Genomic DNA, 17,972 nt, shown 5'->3' with positions numbered 1-17,972 from the left:
TACATAGTGTGATGCCCGTTTGTTAATCATTGCTTTAGGGACCTCTGATCTATACCCTTTACACAAGAAAATTGACAGATGAAAGATGACTGGCACACAAATGAAGATAAAAACCAAGTAAAATACTTAAAAGACAGTGGCAACATCAATTGATATTTTATTGTCAATGTTCACCAAACATTTGTTTTTCTGTCTGATATTATTCAGGCATTGGTATACATTAAGTTTTATTCTCTATCATTATAATGCAGACCAGATGCCAGCATCTGGAGCATATGTATAGCAATTTTGTTTCACTGAATGTCTCATTCCTGAAACGAAATCTACATTTGTAAAAACAAACACAAAAAATCACCAGAAAAACTAAAAATGTGTTTGGGAATGAGGATGGATATAATGATCTCACACTTATCAATATCAAGTCATGTCATTTGTACAGGTACAATGTTCCTTAATAATTGTGTCTGGACAAAACTTTCCAATCACAAACAAATCTGACCTAAGTCTTCCATGTTTATTTCAATAGAATAGAATACTTATTTGTATTCTATCTAAACCAGACATCCCTGGGACCAGGTATTTGGATGACTGGCGAGAGTACCAGATTGTAGAGTGTCTACTTGTTATACACTGTCATTGTCAAACCAAATTATTTGGCCGATTTAGACAAAAATCTAAATTGGACAGAGTTTTAAACACTGGATCCTTATATAAGTAATGTATGTATTAATAAACCAGCTGGTATCCACTGTTCAATATTATGACAACAGTATGATACAAGACAGTTTAGGAGGTTGAAACATCATGGTAAATGTCTTTGTGACTACAATAGATATACCCATTCCTTACAAACATTCAGTGCCTCAATCTCACATACGTTTGACTCAGTTTAGGATATCTCCTTGCTGGTTGAACTGTGTACCCCCAGAGGTAAATGAGATATACCTTATGATATTAATGAGAGCTGACTTACAATACAATATAATACATCAAAATGCCATGAACACGTCTGGTGAGCAAGTTAAAACATTGTCTTTCAAATCATGAAAAATTTCATATTGATCCTGAGAATCAATATTCTAGAACAAATATATATGACCTGTACATACACAATGTACATATCACTGAGATATTTAAACAATGGCGTGTATACATTCTCACAGAAAATAAGCTCACAACTGCTTAACATGAAGTGATCATCTGCACTTTTGCTTCATGTTTTAAAGCAATAAACAATATGTGATTTTTACATCTTTTGAACACATGATGTAGGTGGTGATTTGCTTCTCCCAGTGTGAATGGACAAAGGTACCGGTATTGTGTTTGTGTAAAAATGTAGCCTCGAAAATCACTCGCTGCAGAATTTCAAAACTGACTTTTGAAGATGGTAATGTTTTTGTCGAATTGGTTTTCCTGATGGGAGGATATTGTTGCTGTTTAAAATAATCAGTAAGATTAGACACTGAAACAAAATCTGATACTGAAGTGATTCACGACAGTCAACAGTCTATTGTTCGTCTTTTCCTGCTTGCTTCTTCCTCAAATTTATCCGGACGGCTGTCTCTTCATTATTTGTCACACATCAAATTTTTCCTGACATATACCGTGTCCATTTTCCTCATAGTCCTCGCGTGTAACACAAATTTTACTGAAGTTTGGGTCCTGAGCCAGCATTGCACCGCCCGACCAGGCATATGTGGCAGGACTGAAAACAGTAAGTCAAAACTATATAAGCACACATTCATCTTCAGTAATGATTGTTTTATACTCATTTTACTACAATTATTAGCTATTTTTTGTAATGAAATTTATAAAACCAGAAATCACAACATCAGAACCTAAGGTTGACTTTTACAACTAATTAGCACAAAATTGAAAATGACACCATCTGTCTTTTTAAAGGCAGACAGCCATATTGATTATCAGGGGAAGTGGCATGATAATGCTTCATATTCTAATTATGTCCACTACCAAAAACATTCAAAACAGAGATTCAGCTGTCAAATAAATATGTGTTTAAATCCTATGTGATAAGTGGGCTCAAAACATCCATGTTGTTGGTCAGTTGTGTAATTTTTACATAACATTTGGTGCCATATTGAACAAAAGAACTCAGCAATTTTGTGAACAAGGTTTCCATTTTTCACCTAATAATCCTGCAGGCTCCATGTAAAAAGGAGAAAATAGAGGGGCACTTATTAGAACAATTTCATAAGTGAAGACCATTGAGAAGTTGTTCAAATCATATAAAAAAACATGTTAGAATTTGCCAGCAATTACCCACGTTTAGATAGCAGCTAACCAGGCCAGCAATTACCCACGTTTAGATAGCAGCTAACCAGGATGACTTGTGTATATGAATTGGTCTGAGTTAAAGCTCTTGTAATGAAGTATTCTATTTCTAGATTTTGGTTTTGAAACTTTCTTAAATATTTTTGTTTTTACATTTTAGATATCCATAACAGTTCCATTATGGAGGCAAAGCAAGATCTCGGGGAATATGTAGTAGAATATTGACACCTGCCCTCAGAAAAAGCTGGGGGAAGGCTGTGAAACGCTTGGAAGGACATGGGCTCAAATTGAGTTGACTGCAGTATGCAGTTTTGGTCATTATTTTTGAGCGAAATTGTAAGGTTGCAGGAAGATTTCAGGATAAACTGTACAGATAACATAGTGAATGTAAAATACAAGGCTAATATATATTGGCTTCATCTTTCCTCACCATTTCATACACTTATTAGGTAATCCCTATTTATTTGGACCTTAACTTTGTGTTCTAGTCGACACTAACCATGTCCTCTGTATGTATTTGATACACTTACCATGTATTTTCTGTGTATTTCAGACAATACAATGTATTCAGTGTGTTTTAGACACTATAACCATGTAATCTTTGTGTTTCAGGCACTAACCATGTCCTCTCTATGTATTTGGTACACTTACCATGTAAATTCTATGAACTTTCTGTGTATTTCAGACAATACAATGTATTCTTTGTATTTTAGACACTAAACATGTATTCTTTGTGTTTCAGACACTAACCATAAAATCTTTGTGTTTAAGACACTAACCATAAAATCTTTGTGTTTAAGACACTAAGCATATAATCTTTGTTTCATACACTAACCATGTATTCTTTGTGTTTCAGACACTAACCATAAAATCTTTGTGTTTAAGACACTAACCATAAAATCTTTGTGTTTAAGACACTAACCATATAATCTTTGTTTCAGACACTAACCATGTATTCTTTGTGTTTCAGACACTAACCATGTATTCTTTGTGTTTCAGACACTAATCATGTAATCTTTGTGTTTCAGACACTAACCATGTATTCTTTGTGTTTCAGACACTAACCATGTATTCTTTGTGTTTCAGACACTAACCATGTTTTCTTTGTGTTTCAGACACTAACCATGTATTCTTTGTATTTTAGACACTAAACATGTATTCTCAGACAGTTACTGCATCCTCCATGTATTTAAAGTCCTTTAATAAGAATATCTGAAAAGTGTTGTACATCATTCTTACACAGTCAGTACAAAAATTGTGTCTCTACAAACAAGCTTGATAACACTAATCTGATTAGTCTGCATTTGAGGCTTACTTGATTGATGGATTGGTTATAGACAGGTCATATTCATCTGGAGCCATACTCCTTGCATCTGTCACCCTGGATTGGAAACAAAATACACATTTATCAACAAACAAACATGTTGTGGTTAATTTGTACATTATAATTGTACCTTGTCATTACATGAAATAACTTTTTGAAGTATTTATCTGACTTTGAAATATAACAGAAAGATAATTTTACAGACTGAAAAGTTTGCATCCCTGTGAATACATGCTTTTCGTTTTCAATAAAACTGCCATCACTAAGCATGTCTGTGTTGATTGTGTGGTAAAGCAACTCATGCTTAAAACACAACTACAAATATGTTACGTCACTTTAGCAAATGTGAAGAAATTTCAAATTTGAACGGTCAAAATTACTACAAAATAACAAGCAAAATACTGGAGATCCTTCTTTTCAACAAAAAGAAATAAATCCAGAGTCAAGAAATCCCTTTTTCACCAGAAACTTACAGACGTTGATGGAATCCTGGGAGGAGACAGTTTCCTCCTGTTAGCACGATATTGTTGTACATGTGGGGCTGGATATCTGTAATAAGACATAATAATCTACAATGTATCTACACAAATGACTTTTTTTACATGTATGTGCAAAACCAAATATCATTCTACTGAACTTTCAAAGATGTTCAAGAAATTGACTAAACAAATTTTCCTTAAATTTTAAATCATTCACAGAAACGGGGATGGAGCAGATCATTATAGTTCACAGAAAGCTCATGAAAATCAAACTTTTCTGATTGTTTAATCATTTTTTTAAATAAAAACTCCCTTAAAGTCCAATAAGTAGTTCATTACTTTACATTTACATTATAGTCAATACTATCCAAGTGTATTTTTGGTCATCCATAAGTTCCAGTACCTTCTGGCATGGAGCTGATTGTGTGGATAAGTCCCTCGGCGATGCCCATCTCCTGTATACCCACGTCTGTGGGATGGAACAGCAGCTCCGGTACAGCAAACCTCTCGTTACCCATACGAATTATCTGTAACCATAAACAATTCAATCACTCTATGTTCAAACTAAAGGGAGGTATTAATCTACACCGATACAGACAGGCTTAGTAATAGCTCCACGTTCAAATTAATATAAAGAAAGGTAACAGTTGAATGAGCTACAGTGATAAGCATAGGTCAACTTATTACCTTATAGACTAAGGGGAAATAACATCCGTACGAGCTATAGTCATACAAATACAGTTTAAAGCAATAAGTCCATTTTCTCTCAAGACAGATAGCATTTCTGATTGATTTGAATGGAGCAGTGCTATACTTTTTGTTGAAGGTTTTCATAAAAGACACATAAAAATGGATCTGTTCAAAATGAAAGGAGACCAAGAACAAATTGTTATGTACCTGTTCGCCATCTTTAGCCTTGCCTGTAGTCTCACCCTGAGGTCTTACATGGCCCCTCTTTATGTGGGTATAGTCTGGTAGTACATAGTCCCTCACTATCGTGTTGTTTGGACCTTTCATTCTGTTCAACAAATTTACATACCAGGTATACAGTCAAATTCTGTTTGTTTTCCAAAATTAAACACAAATATCTTAAATACTCAATCTCAAAACTAAACACGAATATCTTAAATACTCAATCTCAAAACTAAACATGAATATCTTAAATACTTAATCTCAAAACTAAACACAAATATCTTAAACACTCAATCTGCTGAGCATGAAGTTGACTTTAGATCTGATGGTTCATTCCGTTAATTTTTTTTTGCCTTTGTAACAGCTAACATCATGAGGACTGTCCACTGATGAATGAGTGACTCCAGAGTCACTGACATGACGTCATAACTAGACAAGGTAGCATGACACTCCACCCAGTCACATTATTCTGATGACGGGCTTAGCCGAGGTAGCTAGGGTGACAGACTTAGTCGAGGTGGCTAGTGTGACAGGCTTAGCCGAGGTGGCTAGGGCGACGGGCTTAGCCGAGGTGGCTAGGGCGTCGGGCTTAGCTGAGGTAGCTAGGGTGACGGGCTTAGCCGAGGTGGCTAGGGTGACGGGCTTAGCCGAGGTGGCTAGGGTGACTGGCTTAGCCGAGGTAGCTAGGGTGACGGGCTTAGCTGAGGTGGCTAGGGAAACACAAACAAAAGTGAAGGAGTAGGTTAGAGGGAAAGGAAAAATAGGGGGAAGAAAATCAATTGTATAGTTTCTTGATGTCTCATGAACAAAACATACAGAAGAATGCCAGTTTGAAAAACTAAGAGTCCCGTGTTGGTATCAGTGTGCGACAATTTTTTGTAGTGTATTAAAGTTATTTGAAGGCTTGTGGTTGATTCAAAATGTGTGCTAGAGGGCTGATATTTTAGATGAGTGGTTTTTGGAGGAAAATGATGCCGGAATCCAATTCTGAAAAACTTTTGGTAATGTCGAAATGTTTCACCTGGTATATGTTTTAGACCGCACTTTGTTCATCCAAGACCACCTGTTTGAAATGTTTCACTTTGGAGTATGTCGTGGAAAAGCTTGTCATTGATTCAATATATGTGGTAGCATGATTACATTTAACTCTACAAGAAGTGGTGCAGAACAGGTCAATGTTAGTGTCTTTATTACCATATCTGATTAATGTTTATTCATTCTTAAAGTTTCATACAATTTACAGGTCTGCAAACATTTTGAATTCAAAAATTGTATATATAAAAACTCTCCTTCATTTTGGTGACATACTGACAAAATATAATGGCAAAACATCTGAATCAATTTCCAAATGAGTTACCTCCCCTTACCTGGCTATCTCCATGTCCTTGGTAAACTGTTGCGAGACGTAACACACATCCTCTTTCAGCTGGTTGATAACATAAGTTTCATCCATCACCATCAGTTGTCTGTGAGTAAAATGAATAAACAATATCTTGATATTACAAAGCATTAACTCCACGCCCCAACCAAAAATAATTTAAAAACTGAAAATATGTTAAATGGCCTTCAAGTTATTTTTCTGATACATACAAAGACCAATTAATAGGCAGCAGACCGTTTAAGGAGTTCAGACATTTTAAATGTATCCTCAGTAATGTTACAGAAAAGTACTAAATGTAACACATATCACCACCAGTGACACAGTGGTTTAACTCCCTGCATTATATTCAAGAGGTCCTGGGTTTTAATCCTCGCAGAAAAGTAAAGATGGGTTTTTTAGGTAAAAGGAAATTATGATATTAAACAGGCAAGCAACTCCAAGTACAGAAAACAAATTCTGAACAAATTGGAAAAACTCTTCATTGGAGTTATCAAATAAAATACTTTGACTCTTTACCTTAATAAAGACTATTCCTGGTATAAAATCTACATGTATATGAGTTTGGCAATAAGTTGTATTTAGAGTCAAACCTATTAACCTGTATTTTACCTGTATGAAATGATTTCTTTCAAGTGATTTGTTAGAATTTTCCCACCAATGTTTATCCTGCAAGAGAAAATCAATGTATATTAATACATGTACTAAAAAGAGAAATGCTGAGGTACTTGGTATAGGTCAAAAAGCTTGATAAATGAATTATTGCATGTTTCTGGTTTCTCTACAACTCGGTCTCTATTTTTTTGACAAATGAGACAACCTACACTAAATATTTTGAGCCAATGTTAAACAAGCACATAAACTTATATAGGATCCTTGTACAGTATAACCTACATAAAAGATATGTAAATGAAATATTGTCCTACCAGGCCTATCTACCCTACCCACCTCAAGTTTTTAACAGGGTTAATCCAGAAATACACATATTACCTTTTTAGACCTAGAGATAAAACTCATGGTGCATAACCCTTTTCTTGAAATTTAGATGAAGCAAACATAAGTATTACATCTTTAGCAATCCCATCATCCAGATAAATTACTTTGAAAATTTCCTAAAAATTCTGAAAACCAACATGGATGCTTTGTGCAGCTAAGCTTGTATCTAGTTTTGTGGATTATCAGTATAAGTAAAAGCAAAATAAATATTATTATTTGACATTTAGAATTACAAGAAGATTTCTTTAAACGGCAACATTTCAGAAAAATAAATACTCATATGAAAAAAGGCAAAGCGTTCAAAAGATTTTAGCAAATAAATGCTACTACATCATTAATTTATATTCTGGCTTGCTACAGTACCTTTTGACTGAGTTTTCTATCTTCTTGCCTTTGAAGTAGGGTACAAGATGAGTGAAGGAATAGCCAGTGTCCACCACCATGGTACAAAGCTGTTTGTCTGGACATTCCTTCCGGTACTTATACTGACTCAAGTATGATGCTGCAATGGTCAGGATTACAAACATGTTTTTAAACATTCCACCTCTGTGATTGAAAGTCGAACAAAGTCATTATGTTGAACAAATTGTATTGCCTTTCATCTCAAGATGCAATTTGCAAAGTATTAATATCCTGGCACCCATGGTTATTCAGAGGAGGTCGTTTAAAGATTTTAAACAAATTTGACTCCTGTGACCTTGAATATAAGTCAAAGTCATTCACTTTAACAAACATAGTAGTCCTTGATCTCAGCATGCTACTGGCTTAATATCATCACCCTGGGCATTTTGGTTATTCAGAAGAAGTTGTTAAAAGGTTTTTTAAGACAATTGACCCCCGTGACCTTGAATATAATTGAAGGTCATTCATTTGAACAAACTTGGTAGCCCTTCACCCGAGCATGCTACTGGCCAAATATCATCACCCTAGGCCTTTTGGTTATTAAGAAGAAGTTGTTTAAAGTAAAATATTGACGCCGGACGGACGCCGCACCACGGCATAAGCTCAAAAAGCGGTAATTCTCAGAACCATAAACTCGTATTCGAAACAAAAATAACTCTGATTTGTCCATATATTAGATTTCCAGTCAGGACGTTAGTGTAACTACCAGCAGAGTATGGCCTTGTTAGCTTACTGAGTTTAGTTCCTATAATCACAGTCTTTATAATCTAGAACACTGACAGGTCAACAAGGTCTGTCCTGTGCTTGTTCACATATACTTACGGTTACAACGTAGAACTGATTTAAACTGGTATTCCTCATACAAAATCTCATTCATAGCCTCTTGGATGGATGCAAAGTTAAAGTAAGGATCTGTGACTACAATACTGGTCTCATTGAAGTCAGCCTGAAACAATTTCCAAGGGTATCTTCAATATTTGTAGAAATGTGTATATCCTAGAACATCATGATCATCAGACATACAGAATAGGAAGACTTCTACCAAACTTTATATACCACTTAATTTGTTCAAGATTGTAGATGAAATTTCCAATCAATTTTCATAACTCTTACATCAGTTTTACTTTATTCAAATTGAAGATTCATACTGGAGAAAAAGAATTTTAATCTAAATTCAACATGAAAATATTTCTCTATTAATGACTAGTGTTCAAAAACAAGTTGTGCAAATGTCTATTTTCCTTGTACAGTATCATATTGTAGACACCTTGTGCTTATTTTCACCTGTCACTGATTCATATAGAAAATGCCATTCAATCCTTATATGAACTTGATTTCTTATGCTAATGTTTATACAGGAACTGGCAGTAGAAATGATACACAATGTACAAGACAACAGAATCTAAGCCAATGGGCTAGAGGACCTGCAGCTGCCTGACAGTGGAGTTAAGTCAATGGGCCATCAGAAGGATGAAGAACTTCAGTCCTGTTAAGGAAGAACCACCTGATGAAGGATATGATTTTCGTCCATATTTATAAGATATTAATCACATGAATCATTGATTAAGTAAATCTCACCTTGAGAAAATCTTTACCAAACATGTAGTCCCAGACTTGTCTCTCAATATCCCAGTTAACAAGATAGCCCTGTATGTACAAGATAATATATTATACAAAAGTACACAGTTTTCACAACACATAGGAGTCAAAATAAAAAGATTTTAAAATATACATGTTTCGTCTTTTAGTATTTAAATATAATCATGTTGTCATGTCATTTTGCAATTAGGGAATAAACTTAGATCAGTTGTAATAAGTGGACTCCCATGCATATGTATAGATCTAAATGTACATGTTCTTATTAATAAGTAAACTGCTCTGTATTTTCAGAAGTAAATCAACAAGGAATGCAAAATTTGAAGTTTACTGCACATTCACTGGTCTAAAGCTGAGTTATCAACATCCATTTTTGAGACAGACATGCGGAAGATATTGAATCATTTCCTGCTGAATACTATGTACATTTCATGAGAATGGCAGAATACCAGTATTTTAATGAAAGCAAAACACATGTAAAAATACTAGTATAATTTGCCCCATGAGTAACATATTGGAGATTCATATGGAAAACCATTTGAATTTCTATTTATTTCCTTCTTAAACTACCTACACTGTACAATGACAAAAATTCTGCTGCATCAAAACAGTTAGGGACTTAGTGCAATTGTTGGCCCTTATATTTTTATAAGCATGACAACAAGACTGTGTCACATTTTCAATGGGCTACATACTCATTACTACTGATTTAGATTTGCTTAAAGCTTTTACCGGTAAATCTGATTAATTTAGTAAAATGAATATCTTGGTATATGAAGCAATGATGTACCAAAACAATCACTTTTTCTATCATTGCTTCATCTGTATCTGACCAGACATTCTGTGGCTTTGAATGGTGTAATTAGGAATTAAACTATTTTGATGTATCATAAATACAGAAAGGCAGTATCTTATATGTTCACACTGTGACAAACACCACTTTGGATATCTGACAAAGTCTGAAAGTATATTTTTATTAGGTTGATAGAATTCAATATCTCACAGGCAAAATTTAATAAAAGGTTAGTTTGTGTGCTGGTTTATAGGCAATACCTTCCTCATAAAGGTCTGTTCGTGTGCTGGTTTATACTACCTTCCTCATAAAGGTCAGTACGTGTGCTGGTTTATAGAACCTCCCTCATAAAGGTCTGTTCATGTGCTGGTTTATAGAACCTTCCACATAAAGGTTAGTTTGTTTGCTGGTTTATAGAACCTTCCTCATAAAGGTCTGTTCATGTGCTGGTTTATAGAACCTTCCTCATAAAGGTCTGTTTGTGTGCTGGTTTATAGACCCTTCCTCATAAAGGTCAGTACGTGGGCTGGTTTATAATACCTTCCTCATAAAGGTCTGTTCGTGTGCCGGTTTATAGAACCTTCCTCATTAAGGTCAGTTTGTGTGCTGGTTTATAGAACCTTCCTCATAAAGGTCTGTTCGTGTGCCTGTTTATAGAACCTTCCTCATTAAGGTCAGTTTGTGTGCTGGTTTATAGACCCTTCCTCATAAAGGTCAGTTTGTTTGCTGGTTTATACTACCTTCCTCATAAAGGTTAGTTTGTGTGCTTGTTTATAGAACCTTCCTAATAAAGATGATCAGTTTGTGTGCTGGTTTATACTACCTTCCTCATAAAGGTCAGTGCGTGTGCTGGTTTATAATACCTTCATCAAAAAGGTTAGTTTGTGTGCTGGTTTATACTACCTTCCTCATAAAGGTCAGTGCGTGTGCTGGTTTATAATACCTTCATCAAAAAGGTTAGTTTGTGTGCTGGTTTATAGAACCTTCTTCATAAAGGTCAGTTTGTGAGCTGGCTTATAGAACCTTCCTCATAAAGGTCTGTACGTGTGCTGGTTTATAGTACCTTCCTCATAAAGGTTACTTTTTGTGCTGCTTTATAATACCTTCTTCATAAAGGTCAGTTTGTGTGCTTGTTTATAGGTAATACCTTCCTCATAAAGGTCTGTTCGTGTGCCTGTTTATAGAACCTTCCTCATTAAGGTCAGTTTGTGTGCTGGTTTATAGTACCTTCCTCATAAGGTTACTTTTTGTGCTGGTTTATAATGCCTTCCTCATAAAGGTCTGTTCGTGTGCCGGTTTATATTACCTTCCTCATAAAGGTCAGTTTGTTTGCTGGTTTATACTACCTTCCTCATAAAGGTGGTTTATAGAACCTTCCTCATAAAGGTCCGTTCGTGTGCTGGTTTATAGAACCTTCCTAATAAAGAGGATCAGTTTGTGTGCTTCTTTATACCACCTTCCTCATAAAGGTCTGTTCGTGTGCCTGTTTATAGAACCTTCCTCATTAAGGTCAGTTTGTGTGCTGGTTTATAGACCCTTCCTCATAAAGGTCAGTTTGTTTGCTGGTTTATAAAACCTTCCTCATAAAGGTCAGTTTGTGTTCTGGTTTATAGAACCTTCCTCGTAAAGGTCAGTTTGTGTGCTTGTTTATAGGTAATACCTTCCTCATAAAGGTCTGTTCGTGGGCTGGTTTATCGAACCTTCTCATAAAGGTCTGTTCGTGTGCTGGTTTATATTACCTTCCTGATAAAGGTCAGTACGTGTGCTGGTTTATAATTCCTTCCTCATAAAGGTCTGTTCGTGTGCTGGTTTAATTCCCTTCCTCATAAAGGTCTGTTCGTGTGCTAGTTTATAATATCTACCTCATAGAGGTCAGTTCATGTGCTGGTTTATAGAACCACCCTCATAAAGGTCAGGTCGCGTGCTGGTTTATAGTACCTTCCTCATAAGGGTTACTTTTTGTGGTGGTTTATAATACCTTCCTCATAAAGGTTAGTTTGTGTGCTTGTTTATAGAACCTTCCTAATAAAGATGATCAGTTCATGTGCTGGTTTATAGAACCACCCTCATAAAGGTCAGGTCGCGTGCTGGTTTATAGTACCTTCCTCATAAGGTTACTTTTTGTGCTGGTTTATAATACCCTCCTCATAAAGGTCAGTTTGTGTGCTGGTTTATAGACCCTTCCTCATAAAGGTCAGTTTGTTTGCTGGTTTATACTACCTTCCTCATAAAGGTGGTTTATAGAACCTTCCTCATAAAGGTCTTTTCGTGTGCTGGTTTAATTACCTTCCTCATAAAGGTCTGTTCGTGGGCTGGTTTATCGAACCTTCTCATAAAGGTCTGTTCGTGTGCTGGTTTAATTCCCTTCCTCATAAAGGTCTGTTCGTGTGCTAGTTTATAATATCTACCTCATAGAGGTCAGTTCATGTGCTGGTTTATAGAACCACCCTCATAAAGGTCAGGTCGCGTGCTGGTTTATAGTACCTTCCTCATAAAGGTTACTTTTGTGCTGGTTTATAATACCTTCCTCATAAATGTTAGTTTGTGTGCTTGTTTATAGAACCTTCCTCATAAAGGTTACTTTTTGTGCTGCTTTATAATACCTTCTTCATAAAGGTCAGTTTGTGTGCTTGTTTATAGAACCTTCCTCATAAAGGTTACTTTTTGTGTTGGTTTATAATACCTTCCTCATAAAGGTTACTTTTTGTGCTGGTTTATAATACATTCCTCATAAAGGTCAGTTTGTGAGCTGGTTTATATTACCTTCCTCATAAAGGTCAGTTTGTTTGCTGGTTTATACTACCTTCCTCATAAAGGTGGTTTATAGAACCTTCCTCATAAAGGTCCGTTCGTGTGCTGGTTTATAGAACCTTCCTAATAAAGAGGATCAGTTTGTGTGCTTCTTTATACCACCTTCCTCATAAAGGTCTGTTCGTGTGCCGGTTTATATTACCTTCCTCATAAAGGTCTGTTCGTGGGCTGGTTTATCGAACCTTCTCATAAAGGTCTGTTCGTGTGCTGGTTTATACTACCTTCCTCATAAAGGTGGTTTATAGAACCTTCCTCATAAAGGTCCGTTCGTGTGCTGGTTTATAGAACCTTCCTAATAAAGATGATCAGTTCATGTGCTGGTTTATAGAACCTTCCACATAAAGGTCAGTTTGTGTGCTGGTTTATAGTACCTTCCTCATAAAGATGATCAGTTTGTGTGCTGGTTTATACTACCTTCCTCATAAAGGTCAGTTTGTGTGCTGGTTTAGAGAACCTTCCTCATAAAGGTCAGTTTGTGTGCTGGTTTATAGAACTTTCCTCATAAAGGTCAGTTTGTGTGCTGATTGATTACCTACCTTCTGGAAGGCCAAAAGGTAGTACAGTCCAGACAGATCTTTACAGTCGTCTATCTGGTCCCCAATGAAAATCCTTGTTCGTACATTCTTAGCCTTTGTCACACAATTTGGCAAAATTCTGAAAACAATAAAAATGAAAGCAACCTCCACTTGACATGACAACAGCTGTAATAATATTAGTGGTAGGTAATCATATTTTTGTTCTTTTGGACTAAGTTGCCTGGGGTGTCGATGGACTATGGGGCCAATCCTGTAAACATACATAGATTTGTCTCTCTTTGAAATCAGCAAGTCCAAAAAGGGGTAGGGAAAGACCCTTGAGTCCGTTCTGATATCATGATTGTGTTCATTTCTTCATGCCCAGCAGTTGTATACATGGTAAAAAGGGAAAACATCGCAACTCTTGTAAAGTTATGACCCAGGGACTATGTTTTGTAGGCTGGGGATGGATCCTGGAGGCATTCCAGGTATCATATATACATGTGTATTGGTCTCTTCATACTATTTATACAGTTATAATTATTGGGTAGGAATCTCAACCACTTTCAGATAAAGTTCCAGGGACTTACCTCCAGTACTATTACCTTTAAGGGTGGGGTGGACATGCATGTCCTTTCATTCGAAGTAAAACAGAATAACAACTGATACAGTTATATTTGAACAGGAGTTGTGTTAATTTTTACCTGAAGATTTTACCTAATTTATCTTTAATCACAGGTGTCCATTTCAGACAGGTGATTTGTACTTTTATATAACTGTAGCTTAAGCTTTAATATATAAAATATATTTATTAAATTATCTTGATAAGTTTTCATAAAGAATACAGATCTATGACATTTAATCTAGAGATTAACATTCAATCTGGACAAGATTTCTTCCTCACAAATAAATATATCTTTTGCAATCTTATTATCTACCTGATAAACTCTAAGTCCATACATACACATGTCTAGTTCCATCGACAATGATAAATTTAGATTGTACACAGAAAACTAAAGAATTTATTAATTACTTGAGCCAGTACTGTAAGACAGGCCAGCCATGCTATAACTCAACATAAACCTAGAGATAATCAGTTAACAAAGTCCTCCAAATAATGGTCATTTGTAGTCGGTGACCCAGACGGGACCTCTATTTAGTTACTCTATATGACAGAGTTTGTATTCAGGGTGTCATTAGGAAGGGTAGACCTGTATGTATATCTGACACACTGCCAAAACATACCAATATAAGCACGCACCATGTAATTGTACAGACACCAATATAATTCATGCTTGACTGACATAATTCAAACTATGATATTCTGTTTTACCACTTCAATAAATACAGCTGTGTCTTATTAAGATAAACGTAAAATTGATATTCATAATTAGTAATTATATTTAACAGCAATGAGGGTGTTCTAATTTGTCTGAAAGTGTTTTCATTGTCAACATCTGGTTTTAGATCCTTATAACTATAACATCTGATCATGAAACAATGGAGGATTTAAATCTTTAAAGTACATATTTTTTAATCAATGTGTTTAAATAACTTACTAGTGTGTAGGTTTGTATGTAGGTATGCTACTGGTCTTAAAGTTTCGTCTTGAGGAAAGATTATATTATCAAACATGAAAATCTATTACCAAGTGAATTTTCTTTTCAAAAAATGAGATTATTAGATAGCTGGAGTTAGATCGCAAACAAACTGGATTTTAATCAGCGTGACACTTCCCTAAGGGAGACCGAGAGATATGGGATATATGTATAACAGACACGTACTTCATTACAGGTAAGTCAAGTCTGTATTATTGTTTTACTTGGAATTTATTTTATTGGAATATGAAAATAATTTTATTCTGGAATTGTCAAGCTGCATGACACCTTGAAAATGCAGGTAGATCACAATGACAGAAAAGGAAGCGGCGCAGTATGACACGCTAACAGACATTTTTGTGGGGTGATATTTTTTCAGAATCAGTTTCAACACGATTTTTCTCGCAAATTCTTTTAAATGTACAAACTGCTACACTGAGTTATTGGTAAAATCATTTTCTACAAGCATGTAGCAAGTACCAAGGTGTTTAATGTAATTTATTGCACTCTGTACCAGGAATTGCTCACAGCAATTCATAACTTTAACCCTCTGTAAATATATTTTATGATGAGGAATTCATTGTGATTGTGATTATCAATACACAGCTTACAATGTAATATTATTTCCAACAGTAGAACAATGCAGTACGAATATTGAAATTACTTGAAAAGGACAGCAGAAAAATGCAGTACGAATATTGAAATTACTTGAAAAGGATAAATATTTATCATAGGGGGTGTTAACTATTGTGCCTTTCTAGTTTAATAACTCAGGTTTGAATACAAAAATATCTATAACTTACTAAATATTTCAAATGAAAAATATAATGTATTCTAAAACAACTATAATATCTCTAAAATATGTTTTCTCTATAATATTTAATATAATGTGAAAAAATCCTGGAATTTGAGAGCAGTGGGTCATTTCAGCAATTTTTAGTCAATATCAAAATTAAGAGGGGCCATTCTATGTAAAATTAAAAGAAAATTGTAACATGGAGGGGTCAATTTCAGTTTTGAGGGGTCAATGGCACGGCCCCATGGCCCCTTCCAGGATTATCCCTGACATCTGATCAAAAACAATAAAATCTTGAACAAACTCAAGATTCATTTTGTAGCCTTACATTTTACCCTAGCTCTCTAATGTCATATGACCAGCAATCACTCAACAACAAAGGGTATCATCAATTTAAAGATTAAATACATTATTCCCCTTATCACTTTTATAAGAGTTCTTTTTACTTTTAAGTCATTTAGAACTTAGAAGTTTTCGGTAGTTGTTTTCTGTGGTTTATTATCTACATATCTTGTTGTATTTGGTATTATTTACATTTACTTCATTCATGAGTCTGAATCTGTCAGTATAACCCTAGTATATAGATATGTAGTATGTTACCACTATGACCTGCTGTCAGTATGGTTCTCGGGTTATGTGTACCTTTAACCTTTACGAGTGCCGCCAGGTATTATTAACAGCCAACGGACATGTATAGATGCCAAATATTAGTTGGAGACTTTTGTAGGATTTTGTTTCGACTAAATCAGCTTTGGTTTGAAGTTTCCTTTAATTTTATTTGCAAGTACCCTGCATATTTTTTCAATTTGTTTGAATGTGGCCTTGCTTGATCCATAATTTTCCTACGTTAGAACATTCCTGTCAACCAGGCTAACATATTCAATTACATATTTTGTAAGAGAAACTGAAAAAAGATAAGATTAACCACCAGTTTGGCATCAGCTGTACTGGATTTGTGACATTATATTTTATGGTAATATTCTGTGGTAATACACAGTTGGTGATGTTACACATACTGGGGTGGAATTTAACAATATTAGTTGTTAAAGTAAAAATCTACTGGTCCTGTTTGAAGTGCACTGATTCAGATAACGGGGCTGCTGCCCAAAGCAAGTACCAAACTTGATACGTCTTCTGACTCCCCACCAGAAATTTTGAAATCTAGAAGCTGTGGTACATTATGGGCTTAAAATAAAGCTTTTAATATCTGCTGAAATTTCAGATGAATTTACAAAATATCTACTGGTCCACCTGGAAAACAAATGCAACTGGACACAGGCCAGTAGAGTGAGTAGACCAGGGGCTAATTCCACCCCATGCACATATATCATTCTTGTGACGCTGCTGCTATAGTACTACATATAACTTCACATGAATTAATAACAAAAAACAATACTTATGAAATTTAAATAGATAAAAATATTTACGAGGGAAGTGGAACCACAGTAAAGAGAAAATTCAACTTTTTGCATCAAATTTTGCATCCAAACAAGACAACATGCTATGGATCAAACTGCAAATAAACAGAACACAAACAAGGGGTGAAGACATTACAGTACTTAGTCGTTTTGGCACTGTGATGTTTCAGTACTTGAATGTATTGGTGATGTTTTGATAACCTACTTCCCAAAAGATGTTTTTATAAAAGATTTTTGGCATTGGTACTAACATAATTTCAACTTTGTATTTTGTTTGGTTTCTGGTTTTATACTTTTAGATTCCTCACAATGTAACAGAAATGTGGGTATTCTGTCTCTGTGTTTTCTACTGAATCCAGCCTATGCTTGAAGTGGAGAGTTGATTATCAACATAAACAACGAAAAAATCAACATGATATGAAGTCAATGTTGAGTAATGAATGCATATTATATTAAAAAAAATCGCAATTTGATATATATGGTAATAGATATCTTTAAAATCGCATGAAGAAACTGTGGGTGTATTATACAACAGCTACCTTGGTTCTTTGTCCGTAGAATATCCAACTTTAGCAAAGCCGCCTCCGTTGTCGAGCACTATGACCGCCATCTTTTAAACACATGCAGAACGACCGCTTTACGTTACATATGTTTTATTATCA

At 35.1% G+C, this 17,972-nt stretch overlaps 2 protein-coding genes across 3 annotated transcripts in view; one reads left to right on the top strand and one right to left on the bottom strand.

The window, feature by feature from the left end:
• Positions 1-291: 291 nt before the first annotated feature.
• On the bottom strand, positions 292-17,932 carry LOC110460646 (actin-related protein 6-like). Its single transcript, XM_021513679.1, has 12 exons — positions 17,850-17,932; positions 13,520-13,637; positions 9,362-9,430; positions 8,606-8,729; positions 7,745-7,883; positions 6,998-7,054; positions 6,375-6,473; positions 4,993-5,113; positions 4,499-4,622; positions 4,090-4,165; positions 3,608-3,673; positions 292-1,705 (listed from the first exon to the last, which is right to left on the bottom strand). Exons 1-12 carry the CDS (start codon positions 17,918-17,920, stop codon positions 1,576-1,578), a joined length of 1,194 nt encoding a protein of 397 aa, XP_021369354.1. The 5' UTR covers positions 17,921-17,932; the 3' UTR covers positions 292-1,575.
• Positions 14,864-17,972, top strand: part of LOC110460645 (probable E3 ubiquitin ligase complex SCF subunit sconB) — a 40,385-nt gene continuing 37,276 nt past the window's right edge. For both annotated transcript variants that reach the window (XM_021513677.1, XM_021513676.1), the window contains exon 1: positions 14,864-15,292. The gene's annotated coding sequence lies outside the window, so the exon portion shown is untranslated. The remainder of the gene's footprint in view (positions 15,293-17,972) is intronic.

Source organism: Mizuhopecten yessoensis, unplaced genomic scaffold (assembly GCF_002113885.1).
Source record: "Mizuhopecten yessoensis strain PY_sf001 unplaced genomic scaffold, ASM211388v2 scaffold10447, whole genome shotgun sequence".
In the NCBI taxonomy this organism is placed as follows: domain Eukaryota; kingdom Metazoa; phylum Mollusca; class Bivalvia; order Pectinida; family Pectinidae; genus Mizuhopecten; species Mizuhopecten yessoensis.
This window is presented reverse-complemented; position numbering and strand designations above follow the sequence as displayed.